This window comes from Leucopleurus acutus (assembly GCF_964270905.1).
Source record: "Leucopleurus acutus genome assembly, chromosome: 16".
NCBI classification, from domain to species: domain Eukaryota; kingdom Metazoa; phylum Chordata; class Mammalia; order Artiodactyla; family Delphinidae; genus Leucopleurus; species Leucopleurus acutus.
Window position 1 is genome coordinate 8,581,556 of NC_139158.1, and position 19,179 is coordinate 8,600,734.

A 19,179-nucleotide genomic window follows, 5' to 3' on the forward strand; every position below is an offset into this window, starting at 1 on the left:
TTCAGCTCACACACCTGAGGGACACGATGGTGCAAAGAGCAGGGTTGGGAGAGCAGTTACTGATGAAGATTACAGGCTTGAAGCTACTGATGAGACCATGATGTTTCAGTCTACTTTTTTTTTTAACCGTACGCAGGCCTCTCAGTGTTGTGGCCTCTCCCGTTGCGGAGCACAGGCTCCGAAAGTGCAGGCTCAGCAGCCACGGCTCACGGGCCCAGCCGCCCCGCGGCATGTGGGATCTTCCCGGACCGGGGCACGAACCCGTGTCCCCTGCATCGGCAGGCGGACTCTCAACCACTGCGCCACCAGGGAAGCCCAAGTCTACTTTTTAAATAACACCTGATTCTAATTCGTGATGGAAGAGATGTCAGACACACACTCTGCAGTCAGCTCCAATGGGCTTCTGAAAGCACAGTATTTAATTGGAGACCTTGGAAAAGAAAATCAAAGCCTGCTTTTATTGATGCACCGACAGACTGACCCGCGATTTGGAAGGGGTAGTTCGCTAATACAATACTCATCATCAGAGCAAACTGAGAAGACCACGGTGTCTGAAGTGGCTTTACAGCGACACGATGCCTTAATAAGTTACGGAGACGGCCTGCTCGTTAACCGCCTTCTCACTTCATGTTCTTTACAAACTCCTCTCCTTTCTTGATGGAGGCTTTCAGCTCAGGAATGGCCTCGGCGATCATCTTCTCTTCGAAAGGGGAGATTTTGCCAATGCCTAGATTCTTCTCGATGCCCTTTTTCTGAAGGAGAGAGGGGAGGTGGTAAGATTTTACAAGAAAGTTTCCATGAATGGGTTTGTTACAGAAAATCCCACTTGTAACTTCATCAGCCCTGCCTCGCCTGTCTAACCGGTGGCTCCTGGGCAGCCTGCTGAGGGAGCCGCACACCCTGGGGACGGGGCAGGACGGGGCCGGACAGGTGTGAGCCGTGCCAGGAGCTCAGCTTCTGTCATTCAGCCCTGGGCTGGGAGCCGGGCTCTGGCACTCACTGTGTGTGCACCTGTCACGCACCCGCCAAGTGTGTTTCCTTATGGACCCCACAGGAGGCTGTGAGGACACATGTGGGTTGCTTGGCACACAAAGAACTCAATAATTAGTAGCACCTGAGTTATTCTCCCTGACACGGAGCGTACTTTTGGGATCTAGTTTTTTTCCCAAGTTGGTAAAGGACTGAAGAAACACTTTCATAGCCACCTGAATCCAACGTAATTAACGAGATACACGTCGGACGTTAGGAAAACAGCAGGCTGGCGTCCAGGCTGCCTCCTCGGAGCCTCCCTGACCAGGACTATCAGCCTTGGGGGCCTCTCCTACAGGCCCCACCATGCTGCACACACCTGCGCTCAGCTGGCTCTGGAGCTATAACCACAGGTAGTTCTGGAGACCAGTGTCGGTCTCGGGGATTTTGGACACCAGGGTGTCTGTGGGAAGGGCTTCTTTCTGGGCACGAGAGGAAGGCGAGCACACATTTGCCTGATCCCAGCGGGTGCCCACGGCTAAGACGTGGAAACCTGCTCACTGAAGACTCGGTAGGAGTCAAGCAGACCAGAGAGCTGCCCCAAACCAGCCTGGCTGAAGCCAGCAAGGTGACTAGAAGGGCCCCGTCCCAGTGCATTTCAAGGAGGAAAAGCAGTGAGACGAGGAGCAGGGCCCAGGAACGCCTGAGCTGGAAGGTCTAACACGTGTGCACGCCCCGGCAGGCCCTGAGGTCAGAATGAGAAGGAACCAGCACAGCCTGGTGTGGGGAAGCCTCTTTTGTGAGGGCTGTCCGTGGGCCGCCTCGGGACACAGCGAGGGTCTCACTGGGAAACATACCCAGGCGGCCGCTGCTGACCGGCTGCTGGAGCCGTGAGATTCCCGTCAGCCCCCACAGACTGAGGTGTCTCCCCGCCACTGCTCCTGGGATGCTTCTACCCTCAGAAGTCCAAGCACAGGCCAGGCAGTGAGATGCAGTTACTGCACAAGGAAATCTGAACCATGGAGCAAACGCACGGAGTACAGCTGCTGAGTCTCAGCTACAGAAAGTGCTCCTCCTTCCGGCCAAGACCTGGCCTCTGGGATACATACCCCCAGCAGCAATGGTGTGGAGAAGTACGGACAGTCCGTTTCTTGGGACTTAACGAAGGAACATTCGACAACTCCTTCCTTTCCGTTCATCGCATCCACGAGGGAGAAGACAAACCGGGCTCCAGCATACGCCATGGATAGGGTGGCAGAGCCTAGGAGGACAAAGGCAGGTCAGCCAAGCTAGCGCTGCGACCGTAAGACCCAGACGAGCTTCCCCGCCAGCTAAAACCCCATCTGCATAACCTCCAGCTTTCCAGTCTCATCAGGAATTTAGGTCAGCATCCCTTGAAGTGACAGACCCGCAGACGGCACGCAATTAGCTCTGCTGACCTCAAACACTACTCCACGCCCCCCAGCAAGCCGCGCTGCCCTCTGACCGGGGGGCTGCTTATCGAGCAGACGGACGTGAGACTTAGAAAAGGACCCGCTCCTTGCTGGGCCCTCATGAGTCTTCGGCTCTGCCTCTAAAAGCCTGGGGCCACCTGGGCGCCTACCTGCTCCGGCCTTGGCCTTGACCACCTCCGTGCCGGCCTCCTGGATCCGCCCGATGAGGGGGGTCAGCTGGTCCTGGGGGAAGTCCACCTTGGGGGTGCACTGCAAGTGCAAGTCACAGGGCTCACGTGAGCAGGACCAGGCTCCGGTCACCTCCCAGCCCCACGCCCGGCGGGCCCCGGCATCGCTGCCACGTGGGAAATCAAGACCTTTTCCTTAAAGAAAAAGCCAACTTTGTTGGGAGGTGTAGTGAGTTCTCTACTCATTAAAAAAAAAAAAAAAACTTTCTCTATTTTGGACTAATTTTAGACTTAGAGAAACGTTGTAAAAATAGCAGAAAGATTTTCCTCACCCGGCTTACCCTGATAACACTTTACATAACCACAGCGCAGTTATAAAGAACAGGAAACTAACTAAACCACAGACCTTACTCAAGTGTCACCGACTGTTCCACTACCGTCCCTTCTGTTCAGGGTCCTACCCAGGACCCACCAGCACCCAGGGATCTCGCCTTTGACTGCTTCCTCAGTCCTCCCCTGGCTTTCAGGACATCTGCCAAGGGCACTGAATGCTCGCTTTGTAGGGTGTCCATCAACTGAGGTTTAAAAGGTGCTTCCTCAGTACTTTCTCCTGAGGTTATGAGGTGATTTATCTTATTCTCAGTGGTGTTTACCTTGTCTCGCCTCATTTTTAAACAAAGCAGCTTTGCCTGCTCTGACCTAATCAGGAAGGCAGTGACGTTTCCACCAGCAGTTTTCACTGTGTAGGAGCTGGCCCTTTTGAACACCTTCTGACCACACTCACTCCCACAGCTGTGGACGCTTCAAAGTAACAACAGACGGTGAGATCCGTGTCAGCCTGATTCGAGGGCCCCAAAGTGAAGCTCTGAACTGTGCTCGTGGTCGTGAGGCTTCCGGGCAGGGTGACACACGCACCTGAGAGACAAGGGGGATGATGGTCTTCCCAGCATGGCCGCCAATGACAGGAACACTGACGCGAGCCGGGTCCAAACCCTGGTCACCGAAAGTGGAAAGAAAGCCTGATTAACTTTTAACAAGCGCTTTGAGTGTAAAACACGTCATATGCACCTAAAGCACCAATACCGGAAAAATCCACAGAACTCGGAAACCAGGTAAGAGGCCGCCTGACTCCAGCCGTGCTCACATGTCCCACTAGGCGCCCCCTGCAGTTTCAACACATGCAGTGAGTAACTCGGTGTCTGGTGAGGTCACTCCGAGGCTTTCCCTTCACAATGTGCTGCAAACTGCCTTCGTGAAGGGTCCCAATTGGTTCCCATCAGTCCGACAGCTTCTTGGAATCAGAGGATGACAAATCCTCTTTCCCACACCTGATGTCATCCCCATGCCTTAGCTCAGACTTATGTGCCTACACTTTGTTACAGAGAACAAACACCTCGTATCAGAGCAAGACTCCACAACACCCAGGGGTGAGAAGTCTGTCAACTCAAACAGTGATTGGAACAGAAAGAAGGAAACCAAGTTGAAAGGGGTCACAACGCCAAGGTTCATTAAGTGGGGCTTGCTGGGACGGCTGATTCATTTGTTAAACCGGAGGCACGATGCCCCCAAGAATCTGCGAACCAGGTATTTCTTAACACAGTCAAAAAAAGAAGCTGGTGGGAGTAACGGGAGGGGGTGAGCAGTCCCCAAATGCTGCAGCTGCTAAAGAGAGACACCGTAAGTTAGGAACCAGCCTTGCCTAGGTTGGGGAGCCCAGCCACAAGGGTGGGCAGACCCAGCAGCACCGCTAACGGACATGCACGGCAGTGCCTACAGGCCAGGGCACCACGCCGGTCACCAGGGACACAGGCACGAACAGAAAGGGCCCCTGCTTTTGAGAAGCTCATTGTCCAAAATGAGACAGATACAAACAGACGCTCCAATGCGAAGGGTGAAGCCAGCCACAGGGTGGCTCTGGAAGGCGCCTGAGAGAAGGCCTCCTGGGGCAGACCTAACTTCATCTGGGAGGGAGCAGGACTCCACCAAGGGAAGCGTATTCTAGGCAAAAGGAGCAGAAAGAACAAAGACCTGGGGGTTCACAGGGCAGGTACCATCAGCAGAGCATGAAGTGCAAAGGGCAAGCGCAGTGGAAGGCGGGGGTAGAGACGGCCGAGGGGGGAGCCAGAGGCTGCGAGGTTAAGGGCAGCCTTTCGCCCTCCATGCAATCCAGGAACTTTTCAGAATGCCAGGCAGCCTGAGGTAAAGGGCGCACTCCTTAACTGATGGATCCAGGGCGGAGACATGCTTCCCCACCTCACATGGCAAAGCTTCGAGGCCAAGCCTCTATGGTCTAACAGAACTCTCTGTGGGAACACAGCAGCCACGTGGGGCTTTGGAGCATCTCAAGTGTGGCTGGTGCAACAGAGGACCACAGTTTCTAATTTAATTATAATTAATTCAACTAGCCACAGGTATCTACTGTTGCAGCAGGATTAGGGGCCCAGGGGAAACGCGTGCTTCCCCCGGAGCTGGCAGCACCACGGGAGCCCTAAGAGAACGAGCACTGCTGCTTCCAGGAACCGGGGGCGTGTGCCTTGGGAAGCTGGAACCCCCGCCTCCCGGCCTGGGTGCGTTCAGACTCGGCTTCACCGAGACCCGCTCCGCAAAGCCTTTCCTGACTCAAAGCCAACCACAGTCTAAACACACGTGCACTGAAACGGTGATTCAGTTGTCTCTGGAATTAAAGTGTCTCTTTCCTCTTCACTCACAGAGCTCCCAGGCCCCGGGGCCACATCTCAGGGATCCGACCCCACTCGGAGAGCAGAGCCTGAGGAACACGCCAGAGCGTGAATTGCAGCGGGGCACCGTACCGTCCACACCCTAGAAGAGAAGTGCTGGGTGCAGGGGAGGAAGAGGAAGGTCAACGGTCCTGCGTGCGCCCTTCTCACTAAGCTGTGCGCACGACAATTATTCCCGACTTGGGAGGACCCCCTCTTCCACAAGTTCACGAAAAATGGCCTGAAGCTCAGGAGGGACACTTATTTGGGCCAGAGGAAGTGGTTCTGCTGGGTCCACAACCCAACAGACTAGACGGCGAGCTGTGAAAGGTACCGAGGACTCCACACCTGGCGCCGGTGCCACACCCCCCCTCGGGACAAGCCCGGCGGCTCAGGAAGAAGCAGGCAGCCAGCAGGAGCAGAACTGAGGTAAGTCACTGCAGGCACCCAGGGAGTCAGAACACAGACCAGGGACAAGAATTCTGACATGATTTCAGGGACTCTCCCAAGTTCTTCGTGTTTGCTGATTTTATCATTTGTCTAATGGTTAGCGGGTAAAACCTGTTAGGACCAGTTTTCAGAGCCGAGCCGATGAACACGAAGAGCACAACCCAGTCTAGCCAGTGAGAAAGCCCGGGAAAGCCGAACCCTTGCTACAGCAGGGAGAAGAGCGAGCCTGGCCGGTTCCCGCCCGCAGGCGCCTGCTGTCTGCGTTCCCCGCGCAAGCTGCTTCCCACCAAGGAGGCGAGCTATAAAGACATTTAAACCCTCCAGTTACATGTGGCCTGTAAGGGCCCCGGTGTCCTCCAGGCCCGTAAAGGAGCCAAGAATAGCCACAGAGGTTCCGAAAGGGAACCTGAAAGATGCCCGAGGCAGCTCTTACCTTCAGTTCTGCAACAAAAGTGTTGGCTCGGACAATGTCCAGGGTTGTCACCCCAAATATTTTGCTGGGGTTGTATACTCCGTGTTTCTTGAAAACTTCTGCTGTGATTGGGATGGTGGAGTTAACCTAGTAAATCCAAGAGAGAGGGGCACAATTTGCCTGTGTTCTGAGAGCAGAGCCTCGCGACAGGAAGAAAAATCTTCTCGTCAGACCATGAACAAGCTCTAAGCTGTCACATTAAATTGCCCTGATAAGCGACCCTCACGATGGAAGGCCCCCTACTCTAAAAGACTGCTGCTTCTCCCCGCCACGAGAAAGAAGAAACCATTCGCTGGGGGAGGCACTCTTCTCCTTGGCGGCCTCCGAGCCCAAAGTTCAAACGTGCACGTGACCCTTCAACTATCAACTTAAAAATGTGATGGAGGATCCACAAGGCACCTTCTGCTCCAGCTGGGACTTAGCCCAAATGGCCATTAAAAAAAAAAAAAAAAGACAGCCTAGCAAGAAGCTACAAGCTCAGTCCCAGCTCTGTCACTCTGTGTCGTAACCCCGGCCAAGTTACCTCAACTCCTTAGAACTCAGTTTCTTAAAACGGGAGACAACTACCTCATGAGGTGGTTGTGAAGATTAAGTGACTTAATACATGGCAAGGGCTTAACACATTACCTGGTACATAGAAAGAATAAAAACGAGACAAAAACAGCGAGATTTATATTAGGCACCGGTTAATCAGCCCCCCAAGATCTTCTGACCAGTTGCCCCCGAGGAAAGGTGAGCTGGTTGGAAAGGGCAGGATCCTCTTCTCAGAGGCCACGGGCACAAGCTCTGCGTGTTCATCAGCGGCCACGTTCCTGAGTCCACATCAGTGTCATTGCACTTCCACCCAGATCCTTCTTGTACTCGCGAGACCAGATCAACCAGCAGGGAGGAACAGAGGGCTGCTGTCAAATGCAACCTGAGGCCCTGCTAGGGCAGGCGTGGGAGCCACAGCCAACTTCTCAGGAGGGACACAGCACCCGGAGTCTCTGAACTGAAGAACTAGCTTCCTGCAAAAAGCAGCAAACAGGGCCTGGGGGGCTGCGTACGGGACCATGTGTGAGTGTGAGGAGGGAGGGGGCGCCAGGAAGCAGGAATTGCAACCCCCAAGTAGAACACAGGAAAAGGAGTTAACAGGCTACCACAGTCACGGCTGAAGCAGCCTCAGGAATGGGCTTATTTTCCAGGTGGAAAAACTAAGATACCGAGAGGGGAAGCGATCTGCCCAAAGGCACACGGTCGATGGGAAAACCAGGTTAAAACTCACTTAGTCTATGCCAGAAGGAATCCTTAGGAAATAAATTTAAGGGCCTTTTACTAGCTCATCCACTTTATCCATTTCAGCACATGAACCTGATTATTCCCCCTCTAAGCACAGAAGCACACTTTTGCTAACTGTGGACCTTCACGCGGCATCAGCAGCCGGCACTCACCGGATTTGCAATGATGCAGATCATGGCCTCGGGGCAGTGCTGGGCACAGGCAGCAGTCAGCGTGGCCACAATCGTGGCGTTGGTGTTGAACAGGTCATCCCGGGTCATGCCTGAGAACAATCCAATTCGAGGTGTTCATAAAGCACAGGACGAATTTCCAAACGTGTACCACGTTGTGTGTGTTTGTTGTTATGGGAAATTCAAACATGAGTGAGACAGGGTCCCTGTTTCAAGTAAATCCATCTTGTAGGGAAAACGGCCCGGTGTGATAAGTGCCAAGATAGAGGTCTGTGAGGGTGGAGCGTGGGGAGGGGAATGAGGGGGCTTATACCCGAGGAGGATCACCAAGGACCAGTACAGCTTCCAAGGTGGAGGCAGGTGGAGGAAAGGGCCTTGCATGCAAAAAAAAAAAGTGCACACAGAGCACAATGAGACAGGGCGAGGGGACCCAGGACAGGTGGAGGGCTTCATCTGTACCCCACAGGCACTGGGGAGCCTTTGGAATTTTTTCTGCAGCAGAGATCTGACCAGATCCATTTTTCACGGAAAACCACATCCTCAGCTGACTTGTGGGGAGATGCTAGGCAAGGAGTTCAACACACACCTGGTTTTCTTGGGACTCCCGCTGGAATCACCACCACGTCGCAGCCCTTCAGGCAGTCTGGCAGCTGCTCAGGTCCGAGGTAACCTGGAAGAAACACCCACGTGAGCAATTTCACCACTTCCGACTTGGAGAGGCCAGCACGTCTGTGGGGACAGAGCCCAGGTAGGACGGGCCCACCTGAGTCCAAGGCCGGCCACAGGCCTCAAGACAGGCTGGAAGGACCGCCCACGAAGGGGTTCCTCTTCTGGAGAACTACCACTGTGGGCCTGATGACACCGGCTGGCAGGACAGTCTCTTTCACTCCACTTTCCTCCAGCCTCACTGGCCCAGCCCCGATTCGGAACAGAGTAACCGTCCAGGTTCCCACAGAATCAGCCAAATCGGCTGCTTTTCCTTATCCAACCCAACTCGCCAGCACTTCTCAGTCCTTCTCGGCTCCCAGTAAGAGCTGCTTATTCCACGTCACGGTCATCCTAACAAAAGCTCTCTCTCGGAGTCAGATCAGAAGGCACGGTGGAGGCCAGGAGAGAAAAGCCCCGTGCTGAGAAGCAGGGACGAAATATTAGCATCCATTCTGTTTACTCCTATCATCCGAGGCATAAAAGGTCCACTTTCAAAGATCTCGGGGAAATCGGCCGAAATCTGCTTTGATTTGACTTCTCCCTTATTGTGGGAGCTTTTGGAAACGCAAATATACAGCCCAAAAGAAAATGAGCGAACTAATTCAGAGGCACCACGGAAGGCACACCAACAAATGATCGGACAGTCAGTCAGTCTCCTGTGGAGATGAAGATACATGCAAACACCATCAAACAGTCTCACACTGACAGCAGAGACAGAAAGCAGTACAAGTTTTCTGCACAGCAATCTGATACTTTATAGTAAAAGCTTTAAAATAGTCATACCTACTCATTCTACTTTTAGGATTCTTTTTTTTTTTTAAGGATTCTAAGAAACAAGAGGTAAAGATAAAGATGTTTACACAGCCTAGCTATTTACAGTAGAGCAAAACAGGAAACAGCCCAATGGACAATACTGTGGGTATAATAATAAATGATAAATTATAGTACACTTTTAAAAATGATTTTACCAAGAATTTGGTGACATGGAAAAATGCTGCTATAACGTGAAGGTAAGATAAGCAGGATATATATGATTGTATGTAATTATGAGTGACTTCTTGGATGACATAGCTAGATGTCCCTTGGATTTTCCTAAGGTGGCCATGCTCTGAAGAAGTTGGCGGAGGAAACCCTGGGGTGGAGGGACGGCCCAAGGTGGGGAGCGGCTGGCAGCATTTCTCACTGCCCCCACGCCCCTGCACAAGGCTGCCTCTTCCCCATCCTCATATTACTTGTTGAATTATAAAAAATTAAAAATGGGAAGGTGAGACCACCGTTGTTATTCTCAAAGACACTATTTAAATTTTTGTAGGCTCAAGTCAAAAAAGGTGCAATAATATATAAAATTTAATTCTAAAATGAGCATGGAAACCCCAAGTCTCTGAACACCTAGTTTCACTTAGGAATCTCACTCTAAACCTGAATCCTGGCCGACGGGGGAGGACAGGTGTAAGTTCTCAGGGCCGGCGCGCTCGATACCTTTTACTGTCGCTCTGGTCTCTATGTGGCTCAGATCGGCGGCCACTCCGGGCGTATGAGCAATATCGTAGAGGGTCAGGCGGCTCACCAAGGGGCTGTTCTTCAGGAGAAGTGAAAGCGGCTGCCCGATTCCTCCGGAAGCCCCCAGCACGGCTACTTTAGCATTGTTCTAGAAAGAGGCACAGAGAGAGGACTGTGAAGATGGAATCAGCATTAAAAGGATTCACATGGTAATAAACTGCAGCGTACTGTACTGGGTCTTTTTTATTGCAGCAGTACCAAATGAAGATGCAATCGTATTCCTACCATTCCAAAGGCCCCCTTTCCTTCTGAAGTTCAGAGGTTTGCCTCAGGAAAATGGGGGAGAACTCATGTCTCTAGATGCTGTGACAGTCAGGGGCATACTCCTGTACCCTCCGAAAGGGGAGCAAACTTCACTCGATCGCCACCTGGACTGGTAACAGAAGGCTTTCCTTCAATGTGCAGTTTTATTATTTTTTAAATAAATTTATTTATTTTGGGCTGAATTGGGTCTTTGTTGCTGCGCACGGGGCTTTCTCTAGTTGCGGTGAGCGGGGGCTACTCTTCGTTGCGGTGTGCGGGCTTCTCCTTGCGGTGGCTTCTCCTGTTGCAGAGCACGGGCTCTAGGCACGCAAGCTTCAGTAGTTGTGGCTCGTGGGCTCAGTAGTTGTGGCTCACAGGCTCTAGAATTCAGGCTCAGTAGCTGTGGTGCACAGGCTTAGTCGCTCCGCGGCATGTGGGACCTTCCTGAACCAGGGCTCGAACCCGTGTCCCCTGCATTGGCAGGCGGATTCTTAACCACTGCGAGTGAGGCTGTTTCTAACCTAAACTCACAAATGAGAAGGGGAGCCTTTCCCGGGCAAGCAGGCAGGGAGCTGCCAGGGAAGAAGACAAACCGAGAGAAGAGCAGCCACAAGAACGCAAAGCGTGGCGTGTGGTCCTCTAGGGCAGCCGTGTACTCTGGGTCTTTACATTATCACTGCACACTGTGTTCCACAGCAACGGATGCTAGTAATAACGGGCTTCCGTTATCAAAAACAAAAATCAAACCAAACAAACCAAAACTCAAGCCGAAACCAAAACAACCACACAGTGTCATCTGCTCGAGGAAACTAAAACTCTAAAAAGCATATATTACATCTAAGATTGGAATTCAGGTTTCATTTGTTTGTTTTTAAGTTGGTGCTTTAAAGGTGGACCCTTGACTTCATAGAAAACTAGCTGGACCAACCCAGAACCTGAGGTCTGGCAATCTCACCCGTCTCCAGACCTTCAATTATCACTCCCACATCCTGTCCCGAATCCTAGGGACTCCCAAGTTCCAACTCCACATTCCCAGTTCTGTTAGGCATACCCACTGGTCCCACAAACCCAACTGTGTAAATAAATTTGTCCTTACTACCTCTCCCATCCCTGTTCCCAAATGGCATCTGTGTGCACCCAAATTCAAAACTTTAGAGCTATCTTCTGCTTCTTCCCTTACTGGAGACACCCAGTTAGGACACAAAAGGACTTGGCATCTCAAACATCTTCCCAATCTGCCCCCCGATTTCCATCCTGATTCCATTATCTAACTTAGGTCCTCAGCTCCACCTCTAAACCACCCTTCCAAAAATTCAAAGTTTTAATCATTTCCTTGGGTAAAAAATCTTCTCAAGTTCCTCATGCCCAGATTACTCAGCCTGGCTCCCAAGGCTGACCAGGGCTCCAATGTGGGGAGCATAAGACAGTTCCCTTGGTGTGCAGGATGACAATGTCAAGGCTGTGTCTTTATTTTCATCAATCAGGTGAAGAATTAAACTCTACCAAGAAACAGACTGACCTGGTGCTCTCAATTAGGGTCCTTAAGTGAATCAGTCCCACGTGACACAGAAGATGAACCCAACACAGGGAGAGGGAAGAGGGGACTGCTCTCAGTGTGACGAGGTGATGTTATTGTTTGTATATTATAAGGTTTCATCAACTTAGTTAATATTTATAAAAACATAACTTGTAAGTGGTGATATCTTTACAGTGAGATGAGAATCTTTGGTACTGCAGGTTAGCTCATGATCTCTTTGTAAACAAGCTGTTTCCAAACTCCATATCTTTTTCCACGTTGAGGAATGGTTGTCAACAGCACACTGTTTAGCAACGGGGCTTTGAAAATGGATGTATAGTAACACTTCCTTCACTTATTAAGTTTTCTTTTTTTAATCTGTTATGGTTTTTAAATTTCTGTGTTTTGTGTCATACATATTAGTACATTAGTACATACGGAAAGACATAAATACACTGAGGTTGAAGTCTCCCTAGGCCAATGTACCATCTGGCTCAAGCTCATCTTTCTGACTTATACATACACTTATATACTTCAACAACTCCACCTTTATGTCCAATAGGCATTTTAAACTCAACACATCCAAATCTGAGCTCCTGATACCCACCACCCTACAATCACTCTCTTCTAGCAGTATTTCCCACCTCAGCAAATCTCAACTCCAAAACCCAAAGCCTTGGTTTTCTCCATGTTCCTCTTTCTCTCCATACACCTCATGAAACCGTTATCAGCAAATCCCACTGTCTTACCTGCAGTTAATCTCCCTTCCCCCACTCCTCAGCATCAATCTTCATCACCTCCACCTGTCTTACGTTTGTTTTCTCACTGTTGGCTTAAGTGCCACTTCTCACTCATCCTGGTATCACCTGCAACACCCAGCACAGTTCTGGGCAACACGGATACTCAAATGTACTCATTCGTATATTTATTTTTCGAATGAACTGAATGCACAGGAAACTGATCTGAAGAACAAAAGCTAAGTAAGAAATGTGGAACCTCATTTAATAATCACCTCCCTTTTAGGGTGTGGCACTTCAAGAGGCAATGTGGGCATCTCCTGGATTCTAACTTTGGTTATATTAGAATCACTTGGGGAACTTGGCAAAAAACACGCAGGCCCAGGTCCTACCCTCCTTCGATGAGCCTCGGCCTCTGATCTTTACCAGCTTTCAGGTGATTCCGACAACAGAGTTTGAGAATCGCTGCCCTAGAAGAAGACGACTAAAAATAGCTTAGGCTTAAGTAGTCTCAGGCCAAGCCGCGCAGTTAACAACACCCGGGGGCAGGCCCAGTCCGCCCACCGCAGGAAGGAGCCTTCAAAAGGTCCTCAAGCAGAAGCAGAGTCTTCAGGTTCTTAGAGGAAAGGCTTGATGATCCAAACAAGTTACTGACAGTGGTCAGGAGAGCTGAATTTTAATCCTCTGGCCAAAACACTGTGTAACCTTGGACCAATGCTCTGCCCGCCTGTACTATGGAGTTAAAAATTACAGTGTAGGGGCTTCCCTGGTGGCGCAGTGGTTGAGAGTCCGCCTGCCGATGCAGGGGATGCGGGTTCGTGCCCCGGTCCGGGAACACCCCACATGCCGCGGAGCGGCTGGGCCCGTGAGCCATGGCCGCTGAGCCTGCGCGTCCGGAGCCTGTGCTCCGCAACGGGAGACGCCACAACAGTGAAAGGCCCGCGTACCGCAAACAGACAAAAAAATTACACGGTGCTTGTACGGACGCTGCAAGAACGAGGTTAGTCTCTCAAAATACTATGGAAAATAAGTTACTTTCGGCCCTAGAGCCCTGGCTTCTCCACCTTGAAGGAGCACAGGTCAAGAATAGACCCTCTGGGGGGCTCGGGGGCGAACTGGGAGACTCGGAGAAGCGCCCCGGTCCTGAATCCAGCTGGACTACTTCCCCACCCCCGACTCCTGGGCTTTCTCCCCCGCACCTCCTGCCCGGTATCAGGGCCGGCCCAGGACGCCACAGCCGAGGACCAGCACCGGGTGGCCCTGCGGTCCAGGCTGGCCCGGGGGTCAAGGCTGCACACGTGGCCTAGGTCGGGGAGCCTCCACCTGCAGGCAGCCCGTCGCAGGACCTACCTGGGCCGAGGTGCTGAAGCTGCGGCGGAGAGCGGCGCTGGCAGGCCGGGCGAGGGCGGAGAGCATGGCTGAGACGGGCGGGGTGCGGACTGGTCGGCGAAGGAGCTGGCAGTAGGACAGTGACTCCAACGACCTCCACGCTGCACCGAGCCTCCCGGCTCTGCTCCACCTGGCCTCGCGAGAGTGGCCTGGCTTCCGGCACCCCACCTTCTAAATCTCGCGGTATTTCGGCCACATCCGGACTGTCGCGGAGGCCGGCGGAGGGACGCTCTCCGTGCGCAGTCCTGGGGTGGGTCGTTGTGCGCTCGGGCGCCGTGCGGCCTGTCGGGGAGACGCGGTCGGAGTGGGAGGGAGAGTCAGCACCCGAGAGGTGCAAGAAGACAGGCTTTAGGCTGGAAGAGCCTTAGAGGAGCGATTTTGCAGGTGGGGGCCCCAGACAGAGGCTGTGATAGGGAGACCGGCTGAGGTCGCGCCGCAGGCCCGACAGAATGGGTGCGGCCCGAGTCCCCCGAGCTCAGCCCAACCCACCCCTCCTGTCCTTGGAGGCGGGAGGGGCTCCGAGCTTTGGAAAGCTCTGGAAAGGAAAGGGGGGAGGGGAGGTTGAGAGTCCCGCGGTTGGGGTGGAGGATGAAGGCTCCTCTAATCAGTCACTCCCGTGCACCCCTCCCCCCACCCCGGTCGCACACACCCCGTCCACCCGCCAGTGTCGTCGTCCCTCCTGGTGCCCAGGACCTTGTAGTAGAGTTTACAAAGCTTTAGAGACACCTCTACCAAGAATGGCCGACCCTGAGCACTGACGTGGCGCGAGACACTGTTCTACGAGTTTACAGGAAAGCAGTCCCGCGTTACAGATGAGGAAACAGGTATACAGTTGATAACCTGCGAAGTCACCCAGTCCCTGCCCCTCCGGTCTGCCCAGACGTGCTGTGAACCCGGCCACACTGTTTCTGAGAAACCAAGAAACCATGGCTGAGCTCAGTTAAGTGGATTCGTTCAGAGTCTACCAGAAAGAAAGTAAAGATACGGTTTCTCCTCACAAGAAGCGTATTTAAGTTGATCAGTATCCTTATAAGCTTCATGTGCCCCACTGCTGTTTTCTGGGCATACAGAGAATTCCTTGCCCACAAAAAGTTCAGGGTCAAGTGGGACAGGTAGGTGTGTGGCAGGTTGTTAACCTTAGAGGAGTGTACAAACCCAGTGGAGGGGACCAGTGACCGCTTCCCTGGGAACAGTGGTCAGGGAACCAGCGGTGAAAAGAATAGTTAACACAGGTGCTGAAGAACCTATCCGTAGGAGGGAGTGCATGGTGCCTGGCTTACTCTTTCCTCCCTCCTTTCCACTTGTTTATTGAGCTACTAAGATGTGCCAGTCCAATCTTGGAGCTGGGTGCTCAACTATGAACAAGATCCAGACATTTTCTGCCTTCCGGGAGCTCAGAGTCTAGTGGGGAGACAGGTAAACTGCAAGCAGCATGGTATGGCTAACACCAGGAAAATTACGAGGGGCTGTGGGAACACAAAGGAGGTCCATCTACCCCAGATTCGGAGTGGAGGTGGGGGCCATGTGAGAGAGGACTTGGGAGGATGAAACATCTAAGCTGAGATGTAAAGGAAGAGCAGGAGTTTCTCAGTGGGACCATTCACCTCCACAGGAGGGAGAGATCCTTGCCTGGGCTTTGGACCTCTCAAAGTGGGGGCACTAGGAGCTGGGCGTTTAACAATGGGAAGTGTCCAGATGAGAAAGAAAGGGAAAAGAGCCCAAAGACAAACCTGGAGGAAGGGACAGTGAACAGGTAATTTCTGTTGGAGAGGGGACATGAGGACAAACAGTGTTCTTTATCTTATCACTGACTGTGTTCTCTCTAATTGTTTACCCCTCTATCTTACCACTAGAACTGAAAGCATCTTACAGTCAGGTTCTTTCATCTCTTTATTGTCCAGCATCTGACCAGGCTGAGAGTGGGTTTCTGAATTTTGGGAGAGTTGAGTGGTTTTAGATACAAGGCTGGAAGACCCAGATTGTGCAGGACTTAACCGAATGTTAGCTGAGAAGTTTGTATTTTATTCCTCGGGAAGCAGGTGTTTATCAAAGGCTTTTGTGATGCCACCAGAACTGTGTTTGAGGAAGATTAGACTGACTTTGGCGTGTTAAAAGTTCCAAGGGGGAAAAAAAAAAGTTCCAAGGGAAAAATGTGCAGGGCAGGGAGATTGTTCAGGAGGCTATCTAATGAGATGATAAATATCTGAGTTACTGTGATGGTTTTAGAAATGGTGAAGTGGGGCCAAATGAGGGAGAGGGAAGAATGATAAGCGTTTGTGCCCATCTGGGTTTAAGAAACAAATGGAAGTGATGTGGGAAACCAGCCTGAGAGAACTGTATATGTACAGAAATGGAATTCAGGGTGTGTGTGGAAGGAGAGCTGGCTGGAGAAAAAGTAAAGAGTTCTGTTTTAGATGGGCTACATTGGAAGTGATGGTGAGTTGTCCATATATCAGTGGACACTTGGGGAATTACTCCAAGGGGAAATATGGGATTGAAACCCCTGAGAGAGGCCAGGGCTGAAGTCATCCCTATAGAGGGGAGAGCTGAGGCCAGGGGAGAGCTGAGGCCAGGGGAGAGAAACTGGAGTCACATTCTCGTGTGCCCACTCCCACATCTGGGGCTGGAACTCCTCCCCACCCCCCTGGCAAGTCAGTCAGCCCCTGTCAGCATCTCCACGGCGGGGAGTCACTACCTCCCAAGTCCTCTGCTCGGGCCATCCCAGCCACTTGACTGTTAGAAAAACGTCCTCACATTCAGCTCCTAGTTGCTTCCCTTTAAATCGCAAAATGGTTCGTAACACTCTTAGCAGCTACCGTATCAAGCATTGACTTTGTACCAGGCACCATGCCCTGCTTTGCAAGTGTAACTGTTAACAGGGAACATGCACAGCCTCATTCAGGAAGCCTAGTGCAGTCAGAAAATGACTGTATGTCTTCATCCCCATTCTTCCTCTAAATCTTTGCTTGCCCTTGGATTACATCAAGCCACCAGGACAGACTTGTTGCAATAGGCTAAATGTCCTGTTCACGTTAATAGTCAAAACTCTGAACTTTTAAGTCAGTGTTAAAGCTTCTCCCCTTCCCCTCCTGAGCTTGCTTCAGGCTCCCACCTTGGGAGTCGAGAGTGGTTGTCTTCTCCATTTCTCCATCTTACTTCCTCACTACCCCTCATCCCTGAAGACTGAGGCTTCAGGCCCATCAGTGTTAGTGGAGGGGGTTGTGAGAATAAAGATAGGGGCAGGAAGGGTCCATTTGGCATTAGTAAGAATTCTCTGAGCTTGATGGGAGTTTGTGGCTGACACTTCCATGTGGTGCTTTTGTGGGTCTCTCTTACCTGCAGTTCCCTTGACCTGGGTGGTTACACCTCAGCCTTGCTGTTTCCAGTTGCTCCCTCAACCCCTGTTTTCTGGAATCCTCCAGTACCTGAGATTGGTCCATTGTCTGTCCAAGTGGCCCTCTTGGGCAAAGTCCCTTTAAGATTGCTTCTAGTTGGCCCTCTCTCCTGCCTGGCCCACATCTGGTCTACAAGAGACACATAGGTATCCTTCACCCCATCAAATTCTGGGGGTGTAGGCTGTTTCAAATGCAGCTGCTGCTCTTTGCTAACAGCTAACCAGCTTCCGCTTTTTCCAGGCAGGGGCCCACCGCCAGCCTCTATGCCTGCACAAGCTTCAGAGGGCACAGGCCAAGCTATTCTAGGGGTTTTCTTTCTGGTTTCGTGAACTGCTTCAAGAAAGCTGAGACTTGTGAATATTTGAAATCAGGGAGAAAGAGGCTATAATAGAGGTGAAGAGCTTTGAGATGCTAGAAGTCAAGAGAGAAAAGGATTAAGTGGGAAAAGATGAGGTCAGAGGACACTTACCCCTTTGATTTTGGGAAGAAACTTGAAGGGCACCCAGCGGGCAGTTGGTGAGGTAGGGCAGTTTGCATCCCGTGGCCTTAGCCTTCCCAGGCGAGACCTAGAAAATGAGAGAGGTTGCTGCATGGCGAGGAGGTTTGGATAACAGTTGTAGCCATTGGGGAAATGCTGGGAAAATCAGGAACGGTGAGAAAGGATTCATTGGCAGCTCTGGGGGCCCAGCTGAAGGTCTGCAGTGTGTCCTTTCTGTGTGCCCAAGCTCATGTGGCTTCTCACAGCCCAGACCCCCACACCAAGTTCACGGATGTACGGGTGGGCCACACACCCACACATTTGTATCCTTGAACACAAACACATGGTTCTATACGGGGGATTAAAAGCAATTATTGCCATATAGTTTACATACAGTACAGTATACAGATCTTCAGTGTGCAGTTGGATAGTTTTGACAGTTTGCAGTCTTCTAACCACCACCCAAAACAAGCTATAGAAGCATTTTCATTATTCCAGAAAGTTCCCTTATGCCCCATTCCCCAGACAGCTACTTCCTGACTTCTATCACCATAGATTAATTTCGCTAGTTCTTCATTGCATGTTTTCATACACAGTTTAGAAATACATTGATGTCCTCCTTGCCACACCCCCACACAAGCCGCACACGTGCGCCTATACTGACCATTTTGTTCCTTAAAATAGGCTGAGGCCACAGTCGAGCTGTCAGATTTTTGCTCTTAGGTGCACATATTCTATGCTAACCTACCTTCTCTTCAACCCTAAAATCGTACCTCAAAGTGCAGTATTTCAAATCTTTCCTTTCAGATCCCTGGAGATAAAATGAAGAATTAGAAAGGTGGTAATCATCCCACCTGCATGAGAGTTTTCTTTATTTTCCTCTAGGGTCTCTAGAATATCGGCAAATGGGGACATAAAATTTTAAAACAGAACTGTTTAGATATATAGCTTAACTTTCAGTTGTGGCCCGGCTGGAAGTCAAAGGGTGTGGCTTTCCAAGATACATGCCAGCAGAGCAACTAGGAGATGGTGGACTGGTGACAGCAGAGGCAGCTGGCAAGGAGCTCCCAAGAGCTGAGAGCCGCCGATGGTGGCAGATCTGAGTCGGGAGCAAAGCCTGCAGTCCTCCAGGCCAGCCAGAGGTCGGGGAAGTGAGAACAAAGCTGAATCCAGAGGTTGCTCACGTCCAAGAACCCGTGTCAGGTGCAGAAGGTGGGGCGCTCGCCCAGCTGAGCAGAGGAGAAACAAGTGCTGGAGACAGAGTTGGAGGAGGTGAGACCACACCTGGTGGCCACACAGCCTTTGTGTAGCAGTTCGCTAGCCGCTACCTTTGACATGTGAATTGCTGCATGGGTAGGCCTGTCACCCTCCCAGGACCACTAGGGTACCTCTTGGGGATGTAGTGGGCCTAGGTTTGGGGCGATGGGAATGAAGGTAAGATAGACAAGGGACAGGGATGTGGTGGCTTGAGTCTGG

At 51.6% G+C, this 19,179-nt stretch overlaps 2 protein-coding genes across 2 annotated transcripts in view; one reads left to right on the top strand and one right to left on the bottom strand.

Annotated features, from left to right (window-relative positions):
* Positions 1–401: 401 nt before the first annotated feature.
* Positions 402–13,966, bottom strand: MDH2 (malate dehydrogenase 2). Its single transcript, XM_082856920.1, has 9 exons — positions 13,792–13,966; positions 9,865–10,033; positions 8,264–8,347; positions 7,660–7,769; positions 6,191–6,316; positions 3,506–3,583; positions 2,573–2,672; positions 2,079–2,230; positions 402–752 (listed from the first exon to the last, which is right to left on the bottom strand). Exons 1-9 carry the CDS (start codon positions 13,855–13,857, stop codon positions 621–623), a joined length of 1,017 nt encoding a protein of 338 aa, XP_082713046.1. The 5' UTR covers positions 13,858–13,966; the 3' UTR covers positions 402–620.
* A 160-nt stretch (positions 13,967–14,126) lies between these two features.
* STYXL1 (serine/threonine/tyrosine interacting like 1) overlaps positions 14,127–19,179 on the top strand; it is a 65,768-nt gene continuing 60,715 nt past the window's right edge. Inside the window, exon 1 of the mRNA XM_082857334.1 lies at positions 14,127–14,214. The gene's annotated coding sequence lies outside the window, so the exon portion shown is untranslated. The remainder of the gene's footprint in view (positions 14,215–19,179) is intronic.